The following is a 24,808-nucleotide window of genomic DNA, read 5'->3' on the forward strand; positions in this document are numbered from 1 at the left end:
GTTAGTAAATTCGCTGCTACACACGAGAACTGCTCCTACAAAAGGAAAGGCGCTGCTTATTAAAAGGGGGAACCACTTATGCTGAACCTGGATCAGACAGAACTTCTACATTGTTCCCCCTCTCACTTTTTTATTGATTCTGAATTTCACATCGTGCACCCCAATCCGACTCATCTCCACATCCTTTCCTAACCACACTCCACTCTTGCAACCTCCCCCAAAAGAAAATTTTAAAATGTTTAAATTTTAAAAAAATCAAGCAAACCAACAAACAAAACCATGGAAGGTTCAGTGTGTCACAGTGTATCACAAAGTATACACCCTTTCGTCCAAACATCTCTACTTGCAAATGTTCATTGCAATGAGTCCTTGGGCTGGCTCAAGGCCACCGGCTTCTGCTGCACTATCAACACTAGACCCTCACTGGGACTCTTTCTAAACTCTTTTCAAAACCACAACTGAAATTTTGAATTATGCCCACATTTTTTTTTAACATTTAGCTTTTTATTTTTATGTGAGTTCATAAGCTGCTAAGTTTATAAATTTAGCGCACCTAGACATTCTCCTTGGCAAACGTTTTAGCCTGGCATTCCTACCAAACTGCCAGGCTGTGGTTCGTATCGTTCACCTGTCTGAACTACACACGTGGTGAGACAAAAGCAAGCGCAGTGTCAGCGGGGCTCAGCCTACATGGCTTCCCCGGCTCCCAGGAAAGCACCGTCCTGAGCCAGGAGCACTGAGAAGGAGAACACGGCCTGTCAGTGAACGCAGCACGCACTATGGTAGCTGCTCCCATTCATTATGGCAGCCACTTGTGGGAGGCTTCAGATAATTCATGCTATTTTATTTTCAAAATTAAACAGGCCCCCCAAAGTGGATTTTTAGGAAGGCTAGATCACTTATTTAAAGCCACACTGCTAATGCTGTAGAGCTGAGATCTGAAACAAGGACCATCTGACTCCAAAGCTTGGCCTTTTTAGTCAACAAACTCCAAGGCACTGGCAAGGGGTGTAAAAATGTTTCCATTTTCCAAACTGTCTGGCTGCCCACAAAGACCTCTGGAGGTAGCAATGCATCTAGACATACCACACCTGTAACCCGACACTTAGGAGGCTGAAGCAGGAGGATTGCTGAGAGTTTTATTTAGCATGTGACACAGCAAATTTAAGGCAAGCCTATACACGCCAATGAGACTTCCTCAAAGCAAAAGAATGAAAGATGGAAGGAAGGAGGAAGAAGGGAGGGAGGGAGGGAAGGGAAGGGAAGGAAGGAAGGAAGGAAGGAAGGGGGAAAGAGGAAAAGAAAAATGGTGCAGAGGTGGAGAGCACTTGCTGCTCCTGCAGAGGTCCCTGAATTCAGTTTCTGACCCACAAGTGGGCCCATAACCACCTTAACTCTAGTTCCGAGGGATCTGGCTCCCTCTTCTGGCCATCATGAGCACTACATGAATGTGGTGTGCCTACATGCAGGCAAAACACTCGTTCAAAGTTGAAGTAAATAAACCTTTTTAAAATCCACCAAAAATAGTTCACTGTATCAAGTTTGTGACTGAACTTTTTTTAAAATCATATGTTTAATGGTAAATTAACAAAAAGTAAAAGAAAGAAAAGAAAAGAAAAAACACCGTAAGAAAGCAGCATTGTGTTTTGAATTGCAAAGGGTCTTTTGCACCGAAAGCATTCCTCATTCATTAACACAGCGGAGTACTTGCAGCCCTTACGGATGGCCTCACCAGGAGAGATGCACTGGACTCAAACTGTGCGACTTGTATCCCACCACGCTGTGAGGTCATCGGTGTAGGCATATGGATAACCCAATTCCCACGTCAGTACGCTGGAGCCCTGCCCTACTTAAGAATGCCTACTTGACATAAAAATGTCATATGACAATTGTAGCTAGCAGCACAACCATATCTTGTAAAAAGAAAATCTAAAGCTAATGACTGGAAAGAATGTTCCTCCACAAATCATTGCCTCCCGGTGGTTGCCAGAAAAGGCCTGAGGAAACGTGTCCAGATGTTGACTAATACTTGCACTTGGCCTTGGTGCTGCCTGTTCTTGGAGCTGTGGAAGACTTCTAATGAGCAGTCCCACGTGTGTTTGTGTCAGGGACAGGCTCTGCACGAGCGTGAGGCAATGCACGCAGTCATGTGAGGATGCAGGAGGTTTAGTGTGGTGTGTGCTTTTGGTTTGTCTTAACTTATGGGTGGCTTTTAGACAAGGACAAAACGATAGAAAAACAGACATCTCATCTTGAAGAGTCAACGGCTCATGGGCCAGCCTCGGGGATGCAGACGCTGTTTCTATCCTAAGTTCCCAGGTTGGAACAAGGACAAGACACAGTGCTGAGCAATGTCGACTGTCCCCTTAGCGTCAAATTCTGTTAGAAGGAAAACCAAAACGTGACAGGCTTTCCAACTCATTTAACTTTGAAGGTTATATTGCTAATTTGGGAAACAAAAAGAAAAAGCCAACTCTGGTCTCATCACCCACCCTGGCTGCTCAGCACTGGGGCGCATTACTCTGTCCCCTGCTCCTCGGTGGTAGCTGACACTAAAGGGGAGCTGTGTGCTCACAGCGGGCCCCTCTGTGAGACAGAAGATGGCGTGCCAGGACAGGGCAGGGGCAGGGAGAGATGGGCAGAGGGGTAGATGCTCAGTGGTTCGCCAGCATTTGGATGGCAATCACAGGGAACTATTAACATCTACAGTGTGGGGCACAGCCTTAGAATTTGGAAGGATTTAATGTCTCAGCGACCCCCATTCTTTGTTATTTGCATTCTATGAGCATCTACATTACTTTCAAGTTTTGAAAATGCCCTATAGAATAAAACACATGCAGATGTCAGGGCAGTGCCATAACTAAGGATACAGGAAGCTTGCAAATTTTGAGGAGATTGTCAAGCTCAACCTCTTCCCCTCGGCTTGTGACTCCTATCCTGTTGCAGGGGACAGAGAGGAGGCTCCGTTCTGACATTTGTAGACATTGTGCTTCAGAAGGTTGCTGTAGACACTGCGTTAGTTGAAAATAAACCTTCACTCCTACAGGCCACACAGGGTCGACAAGCCTCAGGCTGCAACAGTCTCCTCAGTTAACGAACAGCCTTATTTTGTATGTTTTGGACTAAAGATACAGGGTATAGCATATTTTGTGAAGTCACAGCCAACGGCACTGTAATTCACACTTGATTAATGGTTTTATTAACCTGTCTTTTCTCATGAGGAAACCTCACAGTTTTCTTGCACTTAAAAACACCACACAGCAGCTCAGCACCAATGCTCGGGACTATTTGAAACCGTGAATGCACTATAAAATCACACAGAATGTGAAAACTCGAGGTGCACTAAATGCACCACAAAAGGGCATGAAGTTGGTTGGTTGCTCTTCACTCTATGAAGACTACGTAGACAAGGCTCTCCCCAAATTCTCTGTGTAGCCCAGTGAGGTCTTAAGCTGTTGTGTCCCCCTGGCTCAGCCTCCCAAGGGTTGGGACCACAGGTAAGGACCACTACACTCGGTTTGAATGAATGCCTAAAGCATTAACGTCAACAGGAGGGAGACTCTTCCCTGCTGCCGCCCGCCACCCGTGAGAAGACGGATAGCCTTAGCTCCATGAATGTCGCCAAATCACAACCAAAGCACTGTGGGTATTGATGTGAGGGACACAACCAAGTACCACTGAACAAGCTATGTCTCAGTTGTGAAACCTGTAAATACTGAGAGCGGACAGAAGGTTAAACAACAGGATCTCCTTGTATTCCTGAAAGTACAAGTACTCCTCCATAAGGTACCTGAAAATTTGTTAGAAAATTATGACCCAAAAAAATGTCAAGTAGAGATGAAAAGTTAAAAGAGTACCCTAAAGTCAGGCCTGGCTACTGCACAAGCCTTCAGTCCCAGCACTCAGGAGGCAGAGGCAGATGGATCTCTGAGTTTAAGGCCAGCCTGGTCTACAGAGTGAGATCATGGATGATTGATGATGATATGATGATGATGATGATGATGATGATGATGATGATGATGATACCAAGAGAAAAGTTATTTGTAATATAATGGAAGATTGTGTGCCTGTTGAAAAAGTTACAAAGCTATGTCAATTAAGTATTTGGCAGTAAGTACAGTAGCATAGGACAGAGGGCTGGCCCAGTAGGGGAAGTGTAACGAGGAACCCAGAAATAGATGCACGTACGTGAGCTCAGTATATCAGAGTGGTGTTAGGGGAGAAAGATAACCCAATCAGCAGTGTTTGGAAAGCTGACCCACACAAAATCAGGCCAGAGTCACTATCTCATACAATGTATGAAGGGCCAAGAGGTGATAAAATTATACAGCCTATAAAAGAAAATGCAGCAGAAGCCAGACAAAAAGAAAAGCTAATCAAAGGGTCGTTATGATAGAAACATGGTAGAGATAAAAATAGAGATTAATCACATAGAGAAAAACAAAAAAACCAAATGCTTTAGCAAGATCAATAAAATTAATAAACCTAACAAAGGCATACTTGAATAATAAGAAACAGCCCAAGAGGATACATTATTACCAGGGATCCACAGGACAATGAGGTAACAAGAAAAGGACTGTTCTGTACCAAGCTATTGGAGGAGTCACACTGCCAAGGAATGTGCACGCCTCGATTTTGGCTCCTGAAACAAATTTCAAACTCTCATGCGCATATCAATGTGAAACAGGCTGAAAAGAGGGACGACTCCAGAGGGGCACACCCTCAGCGTCTGGTCTAGGCGAACACACGGGGGTGGGTGGCAGGAGGCACAGCAAAGCCCACAGACCCTAATGGACGAGAGCCAGCTCAGAAAGCTGAGCCAGGGTTGAAGCAAGCAGTGTCGTCTCCGGCTCAGAAAGCCTTCAGAGGTCCAGTGACTGACACCCCTTTGTGAATGTGGGTTCTCAGCACAGCTGCGTCCCTAGTATTCCACGCCACCATCCGGTTTGAGTGCAGAGAGGAAGGCAGATTGGTGGGTGATATGGACACCCATTGGATGCTGTGTGCCATACTGTATAGGGTGCCACTTAGATGTTAGGGAGTTAGAAGGAACACAGCAGGCCCTGGCAGTTGTCAACAGGCAATGCCCCTCTGCCACCACCACACTCCAAGACCCCTAAGCTTTCTCTAGGCACCCAGATACAGCAACTTCCAGCTTTCCTTACAGGGAGGTGGCCACGTGTCTGGTTCTGCAGTTGCAAGTGAATAACTGAGCGATGTCTTCCAGTGAAAAGAAATGATAATCTGCCACTTTGGGGGACACCCATTAAAGGAAAGTTCACGCACTGATCTGGCCTTTCCTGTCACTGGCTGAGCACAGATGAGGACACCTGGAACCAGACAGGGATGACAGGTGTCACATACGACAAGTCTGCCTCGTCTCGGTCCTGTGTCACCAGCGTGAACGAGAAAGTAGAAGTAGCTAAGCCAGTCTGTCTCACGCTCCAGTGTCTGGGCGCTAGAGAGCCCCTCTGCTGCTGTCAGTAAAAACAATAGGGCTTCCTCAGAGCACCTCATGTATGCAGTGCGCTGGGATACACCAAGGCTCCCTGCTGGCCACAACTCTGGGCTTCTGTGTGTTTGTCTGTCTTTCCTCAGTGGATCAGTAAGGAAATTTGGATAAAGGAAGCAAAGTCTGGACGAAAGAGATTAAAGGATCTTTAAGGAAGGGGGGGAAGGAGGAACAATTACAAAGAGGAGGCTGAAGATCTACTTACGGCATTTTACATTTAAAAAAGTAGAAAAATGACCAATAAGTAGAAAAAACGACCACTGCTCTGTCTCATAAGATTTTCTTGGGCTGCTGGAGAGATGGCTCAGTGGTTAAGAGCACTGGCGGATCTTCCAGAGACCCAGGTTCAATTCCCAGCATCCACATGGCAGCTCACACCTCTCTGTAACTCCAGTTCAGAGGCCCCAACACCCTCACACAGACGTCCATGCATGCAAAACGCCAATGTACGTGAAATAAATAACAATAATAAATGCATTTGGACTGGGATTTGATTTTTGGATGGAGGAATGGCAAGTGGACGTTAACCTCAAGGGGGTGCCGGAAAGCCAGAAAGGAGGCTGTGCACATTGAATCCCAGTAGGAAACAAAGGTTGGGAGAGCATCAGGAAAAGTGCTGATGTCAGCGCAGAAGAAGGGGAAGGGTAAAGACAGAAGCACTGTGGTTAGGACAAGGCAGCCTCGTCTGAACTCTGAGCAGGGATTCACTTTGCTATGTTTAACGTTCCCACTTCCTACGATTTGTCTATAAGCAGAAGTCTTAAGTCTACTAAGTTACCTTGGAAGCCATCTCTACAGCAAATATTGCCTTATCCACACAGGGCATTTCCCACTGGACGGCCTCAGGAACTTACTTCAGCAATGTGAAATGAATGTCCCGGCACCGTCTCACAACATTCTCTGTGCCAGACAGAGGTGCACTTCCTTCAAGGAAGAGCTGACTGCCTCCCGCTTCACAGCTCTGCCCCTGCCCAGCAGTCAGCCTCTAGATGGCTTACCGTCGGTGGCCCACATACGGACAGACTCTTGCACCCGGTGTAGGACAATGCTGGCAGAACACACAGGCTCTGTGAGGAGTTGGCCAAAGCCCTCACAGGCCTGAGGTGTGTTCACTGCCTCCTCCACCCAAGCATACGCTCTTCCTGTGCATCTGGATGGTGGTGCCCACAGAGACCTGATAGGCCTAGCTCCACCTTATGTGCACTTCCAGAGATCAAGCCTGGTTGGACTGAGGGTGACGAGTTACTCCTCTACCAAAAGTCAGACAACCTGTCTGACACCGCTGGCTGTGAGAGCTGGCTTCACCTAGAGAGTTAAGGTTCTGTTGATGGCCACACCCAACAAAATCCCCTTCGAAACCTCTCAGCTCCCAGCTGCCCTAACTGAAAAGCTCGTGTTTGGCAAATCCACAGAAGCCTCCTGGGCAGTGACCAGAGCTCCTCACGGGCAGCTTCCCTGGAGTAAGTCAGGGCTGGCACCACACGTACTCTGAGCACAGTATCTTGTGAAGAACACTGTTTGTTTTTCAAATGATTAAAGGCTTTGGGCTTCTTTAGATTTATCGATCTGTTCCTACTTATACATTCACCCCCAAGCAAGTCAACCAAAACACCATTGCTCACCCCGTTGTTTCTGACCCACAGTTGAAGTGTATGGTTGGAGAACAGAGCATTCATTTCAGGGCTGTATCACCAGGGGGCTGAGGAGATTACCGTGAGCAATGCCATTAAGCACAATAGACATAGTGGCCATTGTTCCTCTTGCAAAGAAACAAATTCGGGCTTATCAGTTGCCTTTGAGAGCCCTTCCTTGATCAAAAAGCACACATCGGAGACTCAGTAGCAATGGAGGGAAATTCAGTGTTGAAAGAATTATGTAGAAACCATGTACTGAATCGCTAAAATACAAACATAACATGTCCACAAATATCTGGTCCATTGTTCTAGCGGTTAACGGTCAACAGGTCAAGAAACTAACAGGTAAAGGCACTTACTTGCCTGCAAGTTTCACATCCAAGTGGAACAGCCAGACACACAGGGTGGATAGAGAGAGCCCACTCCTGCAGTCTGTCCTGAATGTCCTCGTATTTATCCATGTGTATGAACACACAAAGATAAACAAATAAATGTAACACCCCGCCAAACAAAACAAGTTAGAAAGAAAGAGAAAGAAAGAGAAAGAAATCATTGTAACCCGAAAGATGAAGCTGGGAGAAGGTTTTTAAATGACAGACGTTGCCTGTCCATAGTGGTCCACCAAAGACATGGTGAAGTCTTAATGACCTAATTTGGTAAAACGGCCTCTTAGATATAATCAAATTAAGGATCTTGCACAACCACTTCATCCCACTCAAAGTGCAATGACTTGTCCAGCCACAGGAGGTAGAGGGTGTGAGACCGATACAGCTATTGGGGAGCCTGTAAACCAAGCATTGTTGGCAGTCACCAATTAGCCACAGAAACGAAGGCACCAGGGCATGCTCGGGGAATGGAGAGGAGTCGGTGCTGCCCACACCTTGACTAGGTCATTCAACCTTCATCACTGGGAGGATTAGGAGCTGTTCTCAGACGCAATGTGCCGATGATTGGTAGTGGCTTGTTGCCACAGAACCAGGAGATGAATACAGGTAGCAGGAAGGCACTTACTTCCAAGGTGCCATGGGCTCCCTTGTGGCACAGTTGAGCTTTGATTTCCAGCACAGCCGCGCATATTCTGTGTATTGACATAGCAGGGGTCATCAAAGAGATCCACTCGCCAGAAGTGCCTCAGCGATGCAGCGTCACTCTGCATCGCTCTCTCGTGGGGAATACCTGGAGTGGTTAGCAGTGAGCAGGGCATTATATTTTTACCAGGTAAATCATGGCTGAGTTGAAGAGCAACAGGAAGCTGTGTGTCACGCATACCCATCCCAAACAAGGACTGAGCACTGACACTTAGGCCTTTGAGGAAAAACCACCCTCTCCCTGGTTTCTGTCCCCTCTCTGCAGTATTCCTTTTGCCAGCTGTGCCACTGACAAGAACAGACAGGAGGGGTACGTAGAAAAACCCGAAAGAAATGACCAGTGAAAGCAGGGACCTGTGGAGCAAACAGTGCCAGCCAGGGGTGATAGACAGTCCAGGAGGAAAGGAAATCTATCATACCGAATGTGAACTCTATCACTAGCCCCCTTTTAAAGACTTGTTACTTAGAACAGTCTTACTTCCTTTGTACCAAATTACCTTAGAAGTAAATGAATGAATGAAGCAGTACAGTTCTGCGATGTCTATCCCTGCCTGTCAACTCCAGTACATCTGGAATGAACTGCAATTCACAAGTGGAGGGCACGCCTGTGATCCAGAACGTGAGGCTAGAAGACACAGGCTTCTGATCCTGGATCTTGACATGGGATGACACATGGTTTTGATCTGGATCTTGAGGCATAGTAGCCATGAAAAGCTTAGGCCCAGGCAAGGTGATCCACACCTTTAGTCCCAGGAGACAGAAGCAAGCAGAACTCTGAGTTCAAGGCCAGCCTGGGACAGAGCAAGTTCCAAGTAAAGAAAAGCTTAGGTCCAGGCATGGTGGTGCACACCTTTAATCTGGGCCATACCTCCTGCTGGAGGCCTACAGAAGGACAGTGGAAAGAGAGAGGGCTCATTCTTCTTTGTCCGCCTGCACTTACTTGCCAGCACATCTGTTGGAACCTACCTACTTCTTCAGGATTCCAGCTTCTACCGAAGACCAGCTAAGACGCCAGGCCTCCTGGGACTGAGCAACTGCGAGATGGTTGGACTTCTCACTCACAGCTGCCCATGGTGGGTTAGTTGGACTATGACTGTAAATCATTTCAGTATTTTCCCTTAATCTATAGACAATCCGTAAGCTCCATGGCTCTACAGAAACCTACCTAAGATAAGCTCCTAAGGATAGAGTCTAGCTCTTTTCTCCTCTTCCTGCCAAACTCAGCCTTGCACTGATTGCTGGTGTTTAACTGTATCTGGTGGAGTGACCTCTACTCCCACATCAGTTCCTTCCTCTCCTCTCAGCCAGTTCCCTCCTACGCCATCTCAGGCTACACACACTGGCCAAATGCTCTTTTGGACCGGAAAAGCCAATCATATTTATCAGAGATTTAAAAAACCATACTCTGCAGAACTGAGAGCCCTTCTCCGTCAACCCGGATCTACTTCCACAGTCTCTGCCGGAGGTCGCACTGGCCTTCTGATTGCCACTTAAACCTCAGGTGTCAATCCATACCTCTCTTTCCTCAGGATTAGAGGGCTCTCTGCCTTCTGGGAAGCTTGTGCTTTTGCTCTGAAGGCCATTCTGTGAGAGTAATTACCCTCTCGTCCTTACCTGCTTGCGGTCTCACTAATCTCGGCTGTCTTACTAATCTCGGCCGCACGTTCCACAAAAGCAAGGGTAGCATCCACCTCACTCACAGCTGCAAAGCATCACACAGCTGGCACTTGACTGTCATTGCATGCATGGGTATTAGCACAATCTCTCATCATCTGCTGGCACAAAGGACTCCACATCATCCAAATGGCTGTGTCCTAAGGATGCCAGAATGGTGTGTGTGTGTGTGTGTGTGTGTGTGTGTGTGTGTGTGTGTGTGTAAACATTTATAAACTTCAGCTGTACATGCTCCAGGATCATCACGAAGTTGTTCCCAAAGCCATGGCTCTTGACTGCCTTACTGTAAAACAACATTCCTCCTTCTGTCACTCAGTCACGCACTCCCTTTAACTGGGTCCCAACAGGACAAGCTCGTACCAGCTTTGGTATGATAGCGAGAGAGAGGCCCGTGGGACAACTCCACTCTTGGCACTTGCTCCTTGTTCCATGTGCTCCTGTCTGTCACCTGCTGCTGTCATCTCACGCAGTGCCAACACTTTGCATGTAGGAAATCTCAAGGGAGAATCCAGTCTCTACAGAAGAAAGGGTTGCCAGGGCACTGTACGTGTGCATTTTGTGGCACGTGACTGTTTGCTTAGTCAAATGGAGTGATGGGCTAGGGGAAGCTGCTTTAAACTTTCAGGAAGAAAAGGTGACTAACAGATCATTGTAACACATTGTAACCGATCGTGGCCTGGATGAGATTTCCCGAAGCAAAGTCATGAGCTGAGAATCAGTAGTGACCTAATCCAACGCGACATCCTCCCATACTCAACATTAGCCTGCTCTGAAATGTAGATGAACATGTCCTTTTATAATAAATGCTGTGCGAGGCCTCACTAGATCTCACCGAGGGAATTGTTGAATACGTGCAGGCTATGTGAGGGGCAGAACAAGTCAGCATGGGAGAGCGCTGCCATTGCAGAGTGATCCAAACAGAACAAGCTCACACCAGGTACATCCTGAACGCGGGAAACTCCCAGGAGGAGGGAATGAGGCAGACAGGATGGAGTCAGTTCCAAGAGGGCTCGATTTCAGAGGCACTTACACTTAGCATTAAGTTCATTTCCAGCCATAGAACGAAGGACTAGTTTAGAGTTTTACACTTGGTCTCAGCCAAAAGACTGAGAAGTAATTAGCTCAAGATTTTAATTGACTGTAAAGAATTTCATAAAAAAATTTCTTTTTGAGACACAGTTTCACTCTGTAGCCCTGGCTGGCTCAAAACTCACTATGTAGTCCAGGCTGGCCTTGAACTCAAAGCTCTCTGCGTCTGGAGTGCTAGGATTTAAGGCAAGTGCCACTGTGGAATTTTAATTCTATCAAAAGAAACTATGCTTTTAGAAAGCTCAAATGCTGTCCTCGCTCACAGATCTTTTCATGCAGTACGTAGAATGGAGAAAATCAGAGATAAACTACAAACAAAGGACCTTCATGTGGCCCTGGTCATATAAAAATAAAATAGTAGGCCACTACGGAAAAAATAGATACGGAAGGCAACCCAATTCGTTCCCCATCTAACCCTGCAGGACTTACCTTCCTAAGAGAACAAACAGTGCTGATAGGCGGGAAGAAGGAAGCTGCTAGCTGGCAACCTACTAGACATATTTCTAACATGACAGTGGAGGCCTCGTGTTTGTCTGCCGCATGGTGCGAGCACTCACAGGGATGAGTACAGAGCTCCCAGGCAGGCAGATGGTGGGAGTTATTGGTGCAGTCAGTTATCTCCCCTGTTTCCTTTGCCAAGCTAGAACACAGGTTATGTCTTAACCAGAGTGGATTCGGTGCCGGTTTCCATACTCATTCATTGCCTAGTCTTTGGAACGGGACCTCTAGACATCCCATTCCCATGTGAGTTTTCATGATGTCAAAGCAGTGCAGAAGCCCAGAGCTACAGCCACAACCTTGGAGATCACATGGGCACAAGAGAGAAGTGTGAGGCCGTTGAACGATACCCAATAGCTTTGTGGGTTCCCTGGGGAGCACGCAGCACAACAGCTGCACGTTCAGTTCCGTGTCTGCCCTGTAAGAGCAGGGGCCTACACGGTCATCTGCCTTAGGAGGAGCTGGGGCAGCAGCTGGGGAGGCACCGTACCCACCGATTGGCCTGCTCCGTCCCATGCAGTTCTTGTACACGCCGCTGCACATGGAGGTCCCGGGCTGCACAAACGACAGATTGCAGGATGTTTATCAAGAGGACATGTTCATAAGAAAACGATAGCTTTCAGGAAAACGGGGCAGGGAACTTCACTCTCCGACATGGGAGACGTCTGACAGGTTGGAAACAGAGTCTGTGTGGGAGAGAATAGAACTCGATGGCCACCCTTTTGGAGTCAGTTGCAAACACGGATCTGAAGGTTAGGGGTGTCAAAAAGGCCATTCACGTCCTGTGTCTTGAGAGTCCCTTCCTGGGCTGCAGAGGTCACATTCCAGCACGCACAGTCTCAGCTAGAAGGCGATGTTTAATTACTTTGCGTGTATGTTTGTGGATGTGTGTGTGTGTGTGTGTGTGTGTGTGTGTGTGTGCACGTGCGCGCACGCACGTGCGTCCACATAAGTATGGAAGCCAGAGGTTAATACTGGGTGTCATTCTTCAGAGGCCATCCACCTGGTATTTGGGTTTCAGTGGAACCAGGGCCTCTCTGAGATAGCTAGGCCAGGCTGGCTGACCAGGGAACCCCAGTTAGCTGTCTCGGACCCTCTCAGAAGCACTGGGAAGATAAACCCACACTACGTCACCTGACTTCGCTTTTAATGTGTGTTCAGGGGACTGAGCTCAGATCCTCAAGCTTGCACAGCAAATACGTTACCAACTGAGCTATCCCAATCACTACCTGCTTTGGGGATGACAAACTAAACCCCTGCTCTGCTGGGTTTGCAGACTCATTTGTTATTCTTGGAAGCCTCAGCCAGTCAGAGGGTGTCGGTCAGCCCCACCTTAACACACATTTTCTCCAGCAACGGAATGAAGATGTGCTGATGCCTTGGGGAAGTGCAGGGCCTGGAGAGATGACGGAGCAATGTATAAAGCACTTGCTGAGCGTGTGTGAAGGTTGGAGTTAGGATCTTCAGAGTCTGGGAACAGCTCTCTGCAGTTGAACTCTGTAATCCCAGTGTATGGGTGGGTGAAATGGGAGGCTGTGGTGGCTGAATGCCCAAAGCTCCCAGAACAGCTAGAGAGAGAGAGAGAGAGAGAGGGAGAGAGAGAGAGAGAGAGAGAGAGAGAGAGAGAGACAGACAGACAGACAGACAGACAGAGACAGACAGAGACAAAGAGACAGAGATCCTGCTCCTGCAAGAACTCACCTTCAGATTGTCCTTTGACCTCTACATGCACACTACAGCATGCACATGCCCACACACAAGGACTGAGGGCCTGAAATCAGTGCCAGTAAGTGGCTTTCAGAATCACTTAGGCAATTAGAACCAGAACTTGATAAGTTTGAGTAAAATCTGAGTGGATAAAAAAGATACTCACATGGCAGAAGGCTAGATATTGGACATAAGTTGATATGGGCTCCAAAATGTAAGAAAGGCAAAGTGAGTGAAAGGTGAGGAGCAGGATAAACATGACTAAGTAGACGGGGGAATCGAGCAGGACACGGTAATGTGCCCTTGTTCCTGCACTCACGGGGCACAGGAAGGCAGATCTCAAGGAGTCCAAGCCACGGCTACATAGTGAGACTCAATGCAATGCAATTTGGTATTAGAGCTTAAGAGACACAGAGTGGTTGAAATAGAAAATGTAGGGGACCGATGTGTCCTCGGGGTAGAGGCTAGACCTAAGCCCAAGAAGAGCCACTGACAATGTTTATGCTGGGGCAAGGTAGGGCTGGAGTCTCGAGGAGGAAATGGAAGAAAATGAGAGAAAGGAACGACAGCTCACTCTTCAAAGGATCAGAAATATGTGGGACTGTGACTCGGTGGATAGAAAGCTTTGCAGACAAGCCTGAGGGTTGTGGTGCAGAGTCTTAGCATCCTTATAAATGCCAGACACTCCCAACAATCCCAGAACACAGGAAGCAGCAAGAGAGAATCCCTCGGGCAAGCTGGGCAGGCAAAGGACCCTGCCTAAGTAAATAGAGAGAAAATGATGGACATCAACCTCTGACCTCCATGTATGAAGGATGGCATGAATGTTCACACACACACACACACACACACTACACAAATATGCAAAAAATCCAACATGGATCATGGTATCCCATGTGATAAAACAAACATAATGAGTCAAATGTTACATATACAAGTGTTCACCGTGGGATTCTACATGTGAGTGTTCAGTGTGGGATTCTACATGTGAGTGTTCAGTGTGGGATTCCACATGTGATTTTCACTGTGGAATTCTACGTGTGAGTGGTCAGTGTGGGATTCTACATGTGATTTTCACTGTGGGATTCTACATGTGAGTGTTCAGTGTGGGATTCTACATGTGATTTTCACTGTGGGAATCCACATGTGATTTTCACTGTGGGAATCCACATGTGAGTGTTCAGTGTGTTCAGTGTGGGATTCTACATGTGATTTTCACTGTGGGATTCTACATGTGATTTTCACTGTGGGATTCTACGTGTGAGTGTTCAGTGTGGGATTCTACATGTGATTTTCACTGTGGGAATCCACATGTGAGTGTTCAGTGTGGGATTCTACATGTGATTTTCACTGTGGGAATCCACATGTGAGTGTTCAGTGTGGGAATCCACATGTGATTTTCACTGTGGGAATCCACATGTGGTTTTCACTGTGGGAATCCACATGTGGTTTTCACTGTGGGAATCCACGTGAGTGCTCACTGTGGGATTCTCTCAACCATACTAACCATGTTGAGATAGAGACCTGGGGCAGAAGTGAAAGGCTCAGGAAGGGGGCACCAAGGTGAAGTAATGTTTGGAAGCCAACAGAAGAGGACTCAGCCAATGGGCACCAGCTCTAAAGATGGGCGAAGATTACTAAAGGGAGAAATCTGCTTAGCAAGGAAGTCCCTAGTGGCCTATATAAAAGTCATTTACATCAGGTTGCCAAGCAGAGTTAGGGTCTCAAAGTGTGTGAGAGACAGGATGAAGACAATGATCCTTAGAAGTGGAACAAAAAAAGTGAGGTGGTGTTGGTGGGTTGCAGCAGCCAAAGCTTGTCCATGGTCAGAAGAGAAAGAAGCGATGGCGTGATTCTGGACAGAACAAGGCCACGGGGCTGGCAGGAGAGGAGCGTCAGGGCACAAGGGAGGATTATGTGCAGATGCAGTGACTCAGGAAGAGAGCGAGAGCCCAGGAAGACTGGGGAAGGTGGGAGGGTAAGTCTGACAATGGTGCATTGGGTGGTTTTAATTTTCCCAGTGAAGACAGATATGATGTCATCTTGGGAGTGTGGATAGGGTACTGAGAATAAAAATGACCCAGTGTAGAGCATGATTTACCCCACTTTTGAAGAACATGGCACTTTCACATTTGGAAATCCTCAAATCGAGGGCTCTAGTGGTAAGAACAGAATCCCGCCTCTGGCCCCAGTAGCAATAAAACAGTCCTTACCAAATAGCACAACTTCTCACACCGGATAGGGCAGTAAGCCATTGGATCTGCTTGAACCTGGATCCGCACATCTGAAATGCCGCCTGCAGGGGGCTGCTTCCCTGGGATGGAGTTGTAATAGTCGTGGCCTCTGTCTTCAGAGGTGCCATCAACAAGGACCTCCTCCCTGTAAGGGGAAAAGAGAAGCCGCAGGAGGCTGTGTAAGCCAAACAAATCATCCTGAAAAACTGCAGTTGTGTTTCCAGTTTACTGCTGTGCGTAAGCCACGTCAGACATCTGGACTGCCACACTGAAGGGTTTAGGAATCGGACAAAGCCAGCGCAGCAGACCGTCCAGGGCGAGTTAGCGGTGGTAGTAATGACCCGAGTGAAAGGCTGTTTTACCTCAACATCATAAAGACCCAAAGCCTTCATTACCTCTGGCTCACTTCAACTGCTTCATTTTGGAAATGTTTGGTCAAAGAAACTTTAGGAATTATTCTTTTGGTGGAGAGCCTGGCCCAGTTTACTAAACTAAGATGAAAAAAAAATCCATTTAAAAAAGAGAGCTGTAGCCAGCTATCTTGTCTGCACAAATCTAGACAAGTATGGTATTCATAAAGAACTATCAGAGTCACATGTGGCAAGCAGGGGAATTCTGGAAACATGCAATTGTTTTAAAATTTGAAACAGGGTAAAAAAATGCAACAAACTGACTTCTCTTCCAAGTTGGAATTAACAAGAGTTCCTATAAAAAAGAGTAAGTCAGACCAAATATCTGCAGGATTTTACATGAGCGTGGAGGGTGGGGGGCAGCGTGAGAAGAGAAGGCATGTGCGTATGCATGTGTCCGTGTGTCCGTGTGTGTGTGTGTGTGTGTCCGTGTGTCCGTGTGTGTGTCCGTGTGTCTCTGTGTGTGTCCGTGTGTCCGTGTGTGTGTGTGTGTGTGTGTGTGTGTGCGTGCGTGTCCGTGTATGTGTGCCAAGCCATCTGGAGGTCAGAGGACAACTTTGGGAAGTCAGTTCCTGCCCTCCATCTTGTTTTGAGGACGCAGCTCTTACTTCTGCCTTCACTGAGGACTCCAAGGCTAGCTCCTGTCCCTTCCTCCCATCTCCCTGTAGGAGTTCTGGGATGAGAGATACAGACAGACCACCTCGCCATGTTTTTTACTTGGGTTTCTGGGACCAGTACTCAGGACATCAGGCCTGAGTACTGAGCACTTCTGCCCACTGAGCCATCTTTCTCAAACCAAATTAAGTCTTTTTAAGATGAGCTAACTTAACCCACATGACTGTGCATGATCCTGGGTAAAAGCTGTCACCAAGGCTTCTGGTAGCCCTTTTCTTTGTTGCCCTGGATGGTCTACCTCATAAAGAGGGATCTCCAAATCCAGTGCTTACTGATATACAAGATAATAATGTGGGGAAAGGCGCATTAAAAATACCCAAGGATTTAATTTCTTGAGCATGAGACTGCTGACAGCATGAAGGCATTGGCTTCCACAGCCCCAGACGGAAACACCAGCTTTTTGAGTCACATCTGCTCCACCTCAAAGGCAGCAGCCACTTCCAAGGCCTACCAGCAGCTAACAGATGGCTGCAGAGACCTTCGATTCTTACTGTTTCACTCTTCCATTTCAGTTCGGTTTTCACTAATACGCATGAGATCCAGGGATAAAGAAAGTCTGAGAAACTTGTTAACGTTCATTATTTCATAACCCTGCAACTCATAGTTTTGTGTAACACTGGCGAAATGGGGTGGATTCCTTCCCACATTTACTGTCAGAAGATCTGGATAAGCATGAGTGGAAGAAAAGTAAGTTACTCTCTAAGTTTTGGGTTTATTGCCAAAACTGTTACTTTTAAGAAGAAATATTCATCTCATTAGTGAACTTCAAAAAAATTTTTTTTGGTGTTTTGTTTTTAGACAGGGTTTCACAAAGTATCCTCGACTGACCTGGAGCCTGCAGTGTAGACCAAGCTGGTCTCGGACTCATAGATCCACCAGCCTCTGCCCCCCAAGTGCTGGGGGCAAGGCATGCATTACACATCCTGCCATGATGGCAATGCTTTAAATGTTCAGAAAGACAGAAAGTTAGATAATTATGGAACCCTTGACTGACCTTTCCCAAGTGTTCAAGGAAGGATTCTTCAAGTACTGTTTGAACCGGAGCTCAAAGGCCTGCCCTATGGTGCTTATGATATCTTGGGCCGTTCCACTGCGACACTCCAGTATGTGGCATGCTGTGAGAAAACACATTAAAAATATAGTATCATGAGAGCATTATACAAAATCATTCCAGAACATGAGTAAATAGTTGTGTTTAAAAAAATTCAAACTAAAACGGCATAACCAGACTTCATATTCCATATGAATCAAGGAGAAAACATTCACAATCTACATACCTAACAACTTAGAAAGTTTAAGCTGAGCATGGTGGTGCACACCTTTAATACCAACACCCAGGAGGCAGAGGCAGGTGGATTTCTGTCAGTTCCGTTCCAGGTCAGCCTAGTCAACAGAGTTCTAAGATGGCCAGGTTACAAAGAGAGACTCTGTTTCAAAAGAAAAAGCGATATCAAGGCAGATATTCAGGACTCACACTTTAGAGTGTCTTAAAATCTTTTGAAATTATTTATAGGTGTGTGTGTGTGTGTGTGTGTGTGTAAATGTAGGTCAGAGGAAAACTTGATAGAATTGGTTCAATACTTCTATCTTGTGAGTCCCTGGGGTCAAACTCAGGCTTGGTAGCAAGTATCCTTATCCACTGAGCCATCACTCTGGGCCTGTAAGCCATGTTCTTCAGACGGAACAAGATGAGTTATATCACATTAGACAGGTCATTATACTTGAGGTTTTCGTGTTTGTTCACACACATGTGGCTTGATTAAAAACGAAATCAAAATGAGAATGATCGCAAAATAGAACCAAACTTGCTGTAACTTTTTTCTTTTGGGCTGAAAAGAAATAAAAATCAGAAAGAGACGGGGGAGGGGGGCAGGGGCAGGAGAGTCTGGTATAAATAATTGATTTCCTGAGAGAGGTAAGATGATGGGAGACTAGATTTACTCTGTGAAAAAGGTCCAGAGCTGAGTTCAAATTCCGGCTGTGCCATCTGTGTAATCCTGGACCTGCTACTGGTAGCTTGAATAGGAATGCCTACCTCTCCCCACGGGCTCAGAAGCTTGAATGGGATCCCAGGTTGGTGGAGCTTTTGGGGAAGGATTGGGAGGTGGGGCCTTGTTCGAGGAGGCGTGTCACTGGGGTTGGGCTTTGAGGTTTTAAAAGCCCGTTAGCTTTCTCTGCCTTGTGCTTGTGGATCAAAATGTGAGCTCTTGGCCTACTGCTCAGGCACAGGGCCTGCCTGCTGGATGCCATGCTCCCTGCCAGGATGATCACGGACTCGCTCTCTGAAACTAAATCCTCCTTCTTTCACAAGTTGCCTTGGTCGTGGTGTTTTGTCACAGTACCAGAGAAGTAACTATGGCGTGAGTCAGTGGCAAGGCCCTCACCTACGAAGACAAGAGGACAGGCTGTCTGTCTACTTCAGAGAAAGTCTGGCATTTTTTCTTCATACTAGCTCTGAGGAGCAGGACGAACAGGCTGGGCACCCAGGAGGCACTAAATCTAACGCAGCCCTTTGCCATTTGAGCACACTCTAAAATGCTTTGTCTTTTTTTTTTTTTCCTACTTCTCTGACTTGAATGGTTAGAGGTTTTAGTTTTGTCTGCCCATAGGCAGATTCTCCAAAATAATTTTCTGCTTTGCTTCAATTACCCTGTTGCTGGCTTTTAAAAGAAGATGGAACGGAAAGTAGAAAAGGAAAAAAGAAAACAAAAAAGAAAAAAAACAAGGGCTCCTGTCTCTGTCCATGAACATGGGGCAGGCTGCCCGAGGCCAGTGCCACACCCCACCTCCTCCTAGGAAACGCCCCTATTTTGACAGTGCTACTCTTCCAACTCTCTTAGTCTGATCACATGATCAGAGGGAAGCAGCCTAGGAACAGGCCGTGAACCACAGCAAAAGGCCAGGGTTCCTGGTCAGGAGCTCCCTACCTGCTGCCAACAAGCAAAGGAAAGAAGACAAATACATAGGAAGTCCCATGTTCCCAAGTGATTCTTGGTGACATCAACACAGCCACAGCAGTCTGGGCTCTGCTGTCTACATCCGGAGTCACCACACACACCTGGTCTCTTTCCCAAGACCACAGTAAGAATCATAGAGATCTTAGCATTTCCCTTCACTAGGGTTCCTAGCAGTAACATTACAATGAATAGTACTCTTACACATAGAAGGTCTTTTAAGAGATCTTAGCATTTCCCTTCACTAGGGTTCCTAGCAGTAACATTACAGTGAATAGTACTCTTACACGTAGAAGGTCTTTTAAAGAGTTTTGTTTCCTTAAGTTTCTGGGAGGGCGAGTCCATGACCATCATGGCGAGGAGCGTGGTGGCAGGCATGGCAATGACACAGTTAGCTTAGCGCTAGTATCTTGGTCCACGAGCATCACCAAGCAGAGACAGAGAGTGGAAGGAGCTTTTTTGAAGCTTCAAAGTCCCCCACCCCAGGGACACTCCTCTACGATCGCACTGTATTACCCCTGGCTGGCCTAGAACTCTCTGTAGACCAGGCTGGCTTTGAACTGACAGAGATCCGCCTGCCTCTGTCTCCTGAGTGCTGATATTAAAGGCGTACACCACCACTCTCAGACTGTTCATAAAGATCAACATTTGTCTAAGAATTAGATCTTGAAATAAAGGTCAGTGGCTCAGATCATCCACCAGATGGTGCTGTGGGACACAAACGGAGGACAAGCCTCCTGAAGCATCAGACTCCAAGAACAGTAGATTCACAGACAGCAGCCTATGTACTTTATAACCATAAATACAAATATAAGTTAGCAGGTTTGTTGAGATTACTTTTCATTGGCAGGGGCATTGTTTTACAATTCTCTTTCAATATTCAGCCCATGGGTTTCCTGCACATAAATACTCCAAGTAAACCAGGGCCTCTTCTCAGACTAAGTTCAGATACAGTATGAAAACCTCCATAGCGTGCCTCAGTGTTGGAGAAGACAGCATGGACTTCCTCACAACAGCTACAGGAGAAGGCTGGACTTAACACTGACATCTTTAACTTGCCTTCCCTACAAGGAAGGCCTTTCATGAACTGATGACTTCATCACAGGGCCCTAGCCAAGATAGGAAAAATGTCATGCCAGATTGATCTGGATGGAAACATTGAACCAGGTACACAGGAGAGGGAGGGTGGGGGGGGGGTAGCACACTGAGGATAATTAGCAGGAAGCCTGGCCTCCTGTGCCCACGTCCACTTCCTGCCAGCCGGGCTTCCTCCTCACCCTTGCCATCTGGCTGCTGCCTTTCTGAGGTCGCCTAGTCTGTGGGCTCTCTGCTGAGCTGAATGATGTTTTCTTGCCTTCAGTCTCTTACTGGCAACCATCCTGGTGTCCTCTCCAGGACAAAGTGCTATTCCTCCTAAGGAGGTAATTCTCACCGACCCTCCTTCTCACGCCATGTGTCCTCGGACGTCTCCCCTCGCTGAAAGCCTTACTTAGCTCCTTCCATTCTAGACTCCTCTGTGGATGATCTTACTCCCCATCTCTTCTTTCCCTCTTCCTCTCTTCTCTTCTACTTCCCTCTCCTCTCCCTTCCCTGCCTCTAGCTATCCCCCCATCTCCCATCCCTTAAGACCTGTTCCTGGCTGGCATCGAGCTCCAGACCCGCAGTAGCTGGCTTGGAGGGCATTAAGGACAGTTTGGGGCCCCACCTCTCATTTACCAAGTGAAAAGGTTGGGGTACTGGGCTTTATTGAGGCTGATGAAGAGAAAGCTGCGTCCTCCTTGTCTGAGGAACGGATGGCATTTCCACACCCCTCAATGATTAGAACTTTGTCAACTACTGAATCCAACGGGGCCCATCAATCTCCTGGCTAGGAGGCCGCCCCTTGTTGCCCCTGATAGTCCCTCTACTTGGAGTCCCCGGAGCTTTTCCATCTGTGCAGTTGTTTGCAGGTCTCTGCAGAGCCTTCTGCTTTTTCGAATTCTAACTAAAAAGCCTAACTCCACCCGCACTGCAGCCTTCTATCTCTTCACTAAATACCAACCAAAATCATAGGCATATTTGCTCTGGTACTCCGGGCTTTCTCACTGTTTTTATGAAGACCCCATAATCCCACTTGTATGGTGCCTTCCACACTCCCATTGCTGACCCTAAGTCAAAGGTCAGGCTGGCTCCCCTAATCTTCTCTACCTCCTCTCCAAAGCAGCCGCCAGGATTTACAGACTGTCCTGTGGTTCTTCCCTCAAACACTAATAAAATGGAGCTTGAATTTCCTTCAGAGTCTGTTTTAAGATTATTTTATTATTGACTAAGGACCTATAAAAGGGAATCCCAATCCCCAGCGACACTTGGACAGAACTGTTCTCCCTCAGGATAACTTTAATTCACTAAGCAATGTTATGTCACCTTTCTGATTCTACTAGTTTTTATTCAGGGGTTTTGAACATTTAAAAAATATATAACAAATATCTGATCTTGATTGTATTAACTGAGGTGGGAGGCCCAGCCTCTCTGGATGGCGCCATTCCCTGGCTGGGATCCAGGACTGTATATATAGAGAAAGGGAACTGTGGGGCAAGCAAGCTTTCACCTTTCCCTGCTTCCTGATGATGGATGTGACATGACTTGCTGTTTCAAGGCCTGTGACCCCCACTTCCCTGCCGTGACGGCCACCCTTAAACAGAGATCAGGAACAAACCCTTAAGCTGCTCTGTTGGGGTATTTGATCATAGCAGCAGGGAGACAAATTAAGGCAGTGTCAGAAGCCAAAGCAAATTTACACCTGGATTCCAGATGCTTCCCTTTATCCTCAGGCGTAACCCAGACTATGTCCTGGAGCACAGCACACAGCACAGAATGGCCTCATGTTTGTGGTGATCCTCCTTCCCTGTCTGTAGTTTTTATGGTCAGAAAACAAATGCTATTCAGTGGTCTTCTGAAATACAAGCCAGCGGTTAGCCAGTGCTCATGCTGGCTTTCTCAGTGTTGGGCCCCTTCATCCGAGCCACTCCCTCAGCATTACCCATGCAACGTTATGCAGCTCAGTGAGTGCCTTTCAGTGCAGTATCTGAAAGCGTTTGTCACCTGCTCTTTCCTTTCTCTATTCTCAGGACCGGGTCCTCCTTGGCAAGCAATTACCAAGCATCTACCAAGCTCTACCAACTGATGCTTCTCATAATCTCACTCTGACAATCACACTGCCTCCATAGCTTCAAGTTTCCCTGGGACTGCACCTCCTGCAGCCTGCTAGATCAGCCTCCCTAGAACTCTGCTACACAAACAGCACCTCTACCCACCTACACAAGGGATCAAGACCCTTATGTTAGGTCTCCTTATCTGCCCCGGGAGAGGGTTCCCCTCTTCCTCCATATGCAGCCTGCAGATATGCTTCCCAACAAGCCACGGACATTCCCACCTCTTTCCTTTGGTTCCCAAATACCACTCCATGTTCACTTAATCAAATATTTGGAGGCAAATTCCATCACCAGGGTGGAAGAAGTTCCCCAACTCCCAGGTTCTATTTGAAGGCAACTAGCTTAACCCCATCTCTCAGGGGAGTCTGAATGCCTCGACGTTAGGATGAGAAACACTACAAACCACATCTGTCCAGAGAGGTCGAACTTTCTAAGGAACCTCAGGCCTTTGACTTGAAGCCCAGCCTGCAGATGCCTTTTCTAGGCAACCTCGTTGTACCCTCCCCTCAGTCACTCAGACACAGCCTGTGCATCGCTCATGTCTGAGCCATTGTGAAGGGTCTGAGAAACACTAAGACAGGTGGGCCCCCGCCTTCATGGAGATCTCAGCCTAAGAGAAAGAACACGTGAACGTTGGAACAAGTACATGAGAAAAACAGCAACATAGGGTGGCTTGTGGGTAGGAAGAGAATTACAGGGTCACGATGGGGCACAGGTTACTACAGGTAGGAGATGCCATCAGTAGAAGGCCCCTCAGAAGAAGAGACAATGGAGCTGAGACCTAAAGGTGGACAGGAATTGCCTCGCACACACGACCCCCCGAGTTCTAGCCCCAGCACTGCATAAAGATGGGCACGGTGACACATGCTTATAAGCCCACTCAGGAGCTGAAGGCAGGAGGATCAGAAGTTTAAGGTTATCCTCAGCTACATAGTGCGTTTAAGACCAGTCTTGTCTCAAAAAACGAAAAATCCAAACGCTATGTACTCAAACTCAAAATAACATTCCAGGCTTTTCAGCAGCAAGTGCACAGGGACACACACACACACACACACAAACACACACACACACGCACACGCAACAATACCAATGCCACACTAACATAACCAAAATAGCTTATTTTTGGCATATGTAAATACATAAGTTTTTTAGTTTGTGAATCTTTCAAAGCGCCAAGATTTAAATACTGCCTGTGAATTTTCCCACTCTTCTCTGCTGGTAGGATTATTTATTCCCAATTCAAATTACGTAGTTCTCTTAGAGTCCTTCAATATCACACTATGGTGACGGCACGCCATTGCACCAGGCCCATCACTGGAAGACGATGAAACAGGCCAGAGGGGGTCTCACTGCTTCTTCTTTATCAGCACCTGCTCGCTTAACAAGAGTGCCCAAGTCTGCAATGACCATGACTCCCAAGATAATAGGAAGCCATGCTCATAGATGGGGGCCTTACTGTGGGACGCCCATTACTGTGTACACTAGAAATAACCGTTTAGTTTTATAGTTGCTATCTAACAGGTCTTGTGAAAAAAGAGAAGTTACTTTTCCATACCTCGTTGGTTGACTGGATCTTTAGCTACGTAGGCAACATAGTCTGTGGTATCCTATTAAAAGAAAAAAACACAGAGAGAGACAATTGCATTTGAAATGAATAAATTGCAACCACTGGAAGATAAGACTTTCTTAGGACCCAACTAGCCAAAGCCTTAGACATAACTGTTTCTCTATGGCAGGAGTTCTCAGCCCTTTAATACAGTTCCTCACGTTGGACTGTGGTGACCCCCAACCATAAAACTATTTTCACTGTTACTTCACAATTACTTTTGCTACTGTTATGAGCCATAATGTAAATATTTATGAGGGTCCGAAGTGACCCACGGGTTGAGAACTATTGCTGTACAGCATACCCAGCTTAACAATTAAATCAGTATTTTTTCTGACCCTCATGGGGAAAGGATGAAAATTGAAAATTCAGAGTCTGACTATACCATTAAGGATAGAGGAGAACACAGTTGAGGAATTCTTTAAAACCGTCTAGGAACTGACTGGGTTGACACCTGTACAGAACCCCTCCCCACAAAGTTAGCGGGAGCTGAGATGTGGCGTCGCCATTGGCCTGTGTCCAAGCAGATTCGTGTG

At 46.9% G+C, this 24,808-nt stretch overlaps 1 protein-coding gene across 1 annotated transcript in view; it reads right to left on the reverse strand.

Moving 5' to 3' along the window:
- Nucleotides 1-24,808, reverse strand: part of Shc4 (SHC adaptor protein 4) — a 94,169-nt gene that overhangs the window by 9,466 nt on the left and 59,895 nt on the right. Inside the window, exons 6-10 of the mRNA XM_032904121.1 lie at nucleotides 24,222-24,273; nucleotides 17,516-17,636; nucleotides 15,416-15,581; nucleotides 11,990-12,050; nucleotides 8,158-8,322 (exon numbers count right to left, since the gene is read on the reverse strand). Coding sequence (XP_032760012.1) covers nucleotides 8,158-8,322; nucleotides 11,990-12,050; nucleotides 15,416-15,581; nucleotides 17,516-17,636; nucleotides 24,222-24,273 — 565 coding nt within the window. The remainder of the gene's footprint in view (nucleotides 1-8,157; nucleotides 8,323-11,989; nucleotides 12,051-15,415; nucleotides 15,582-17,515; nucleotides 17,637-24,221; nucleotides 24,274-24,808) is intronic.

This window comes from Rattus rattus, chromosome 5 (assembly GCF_011064425.1).
Source record: "Rattus rattus isolate New Zealand chromosome 5, Rrattus_CSIRO_v1, whole genome shotgun sequence".
Lineage (NCBI taxonomy): Eukaryota > Metazoa > Chordata > Mammalia > Rodentia > Muridae > Rattus > Rattus rattus.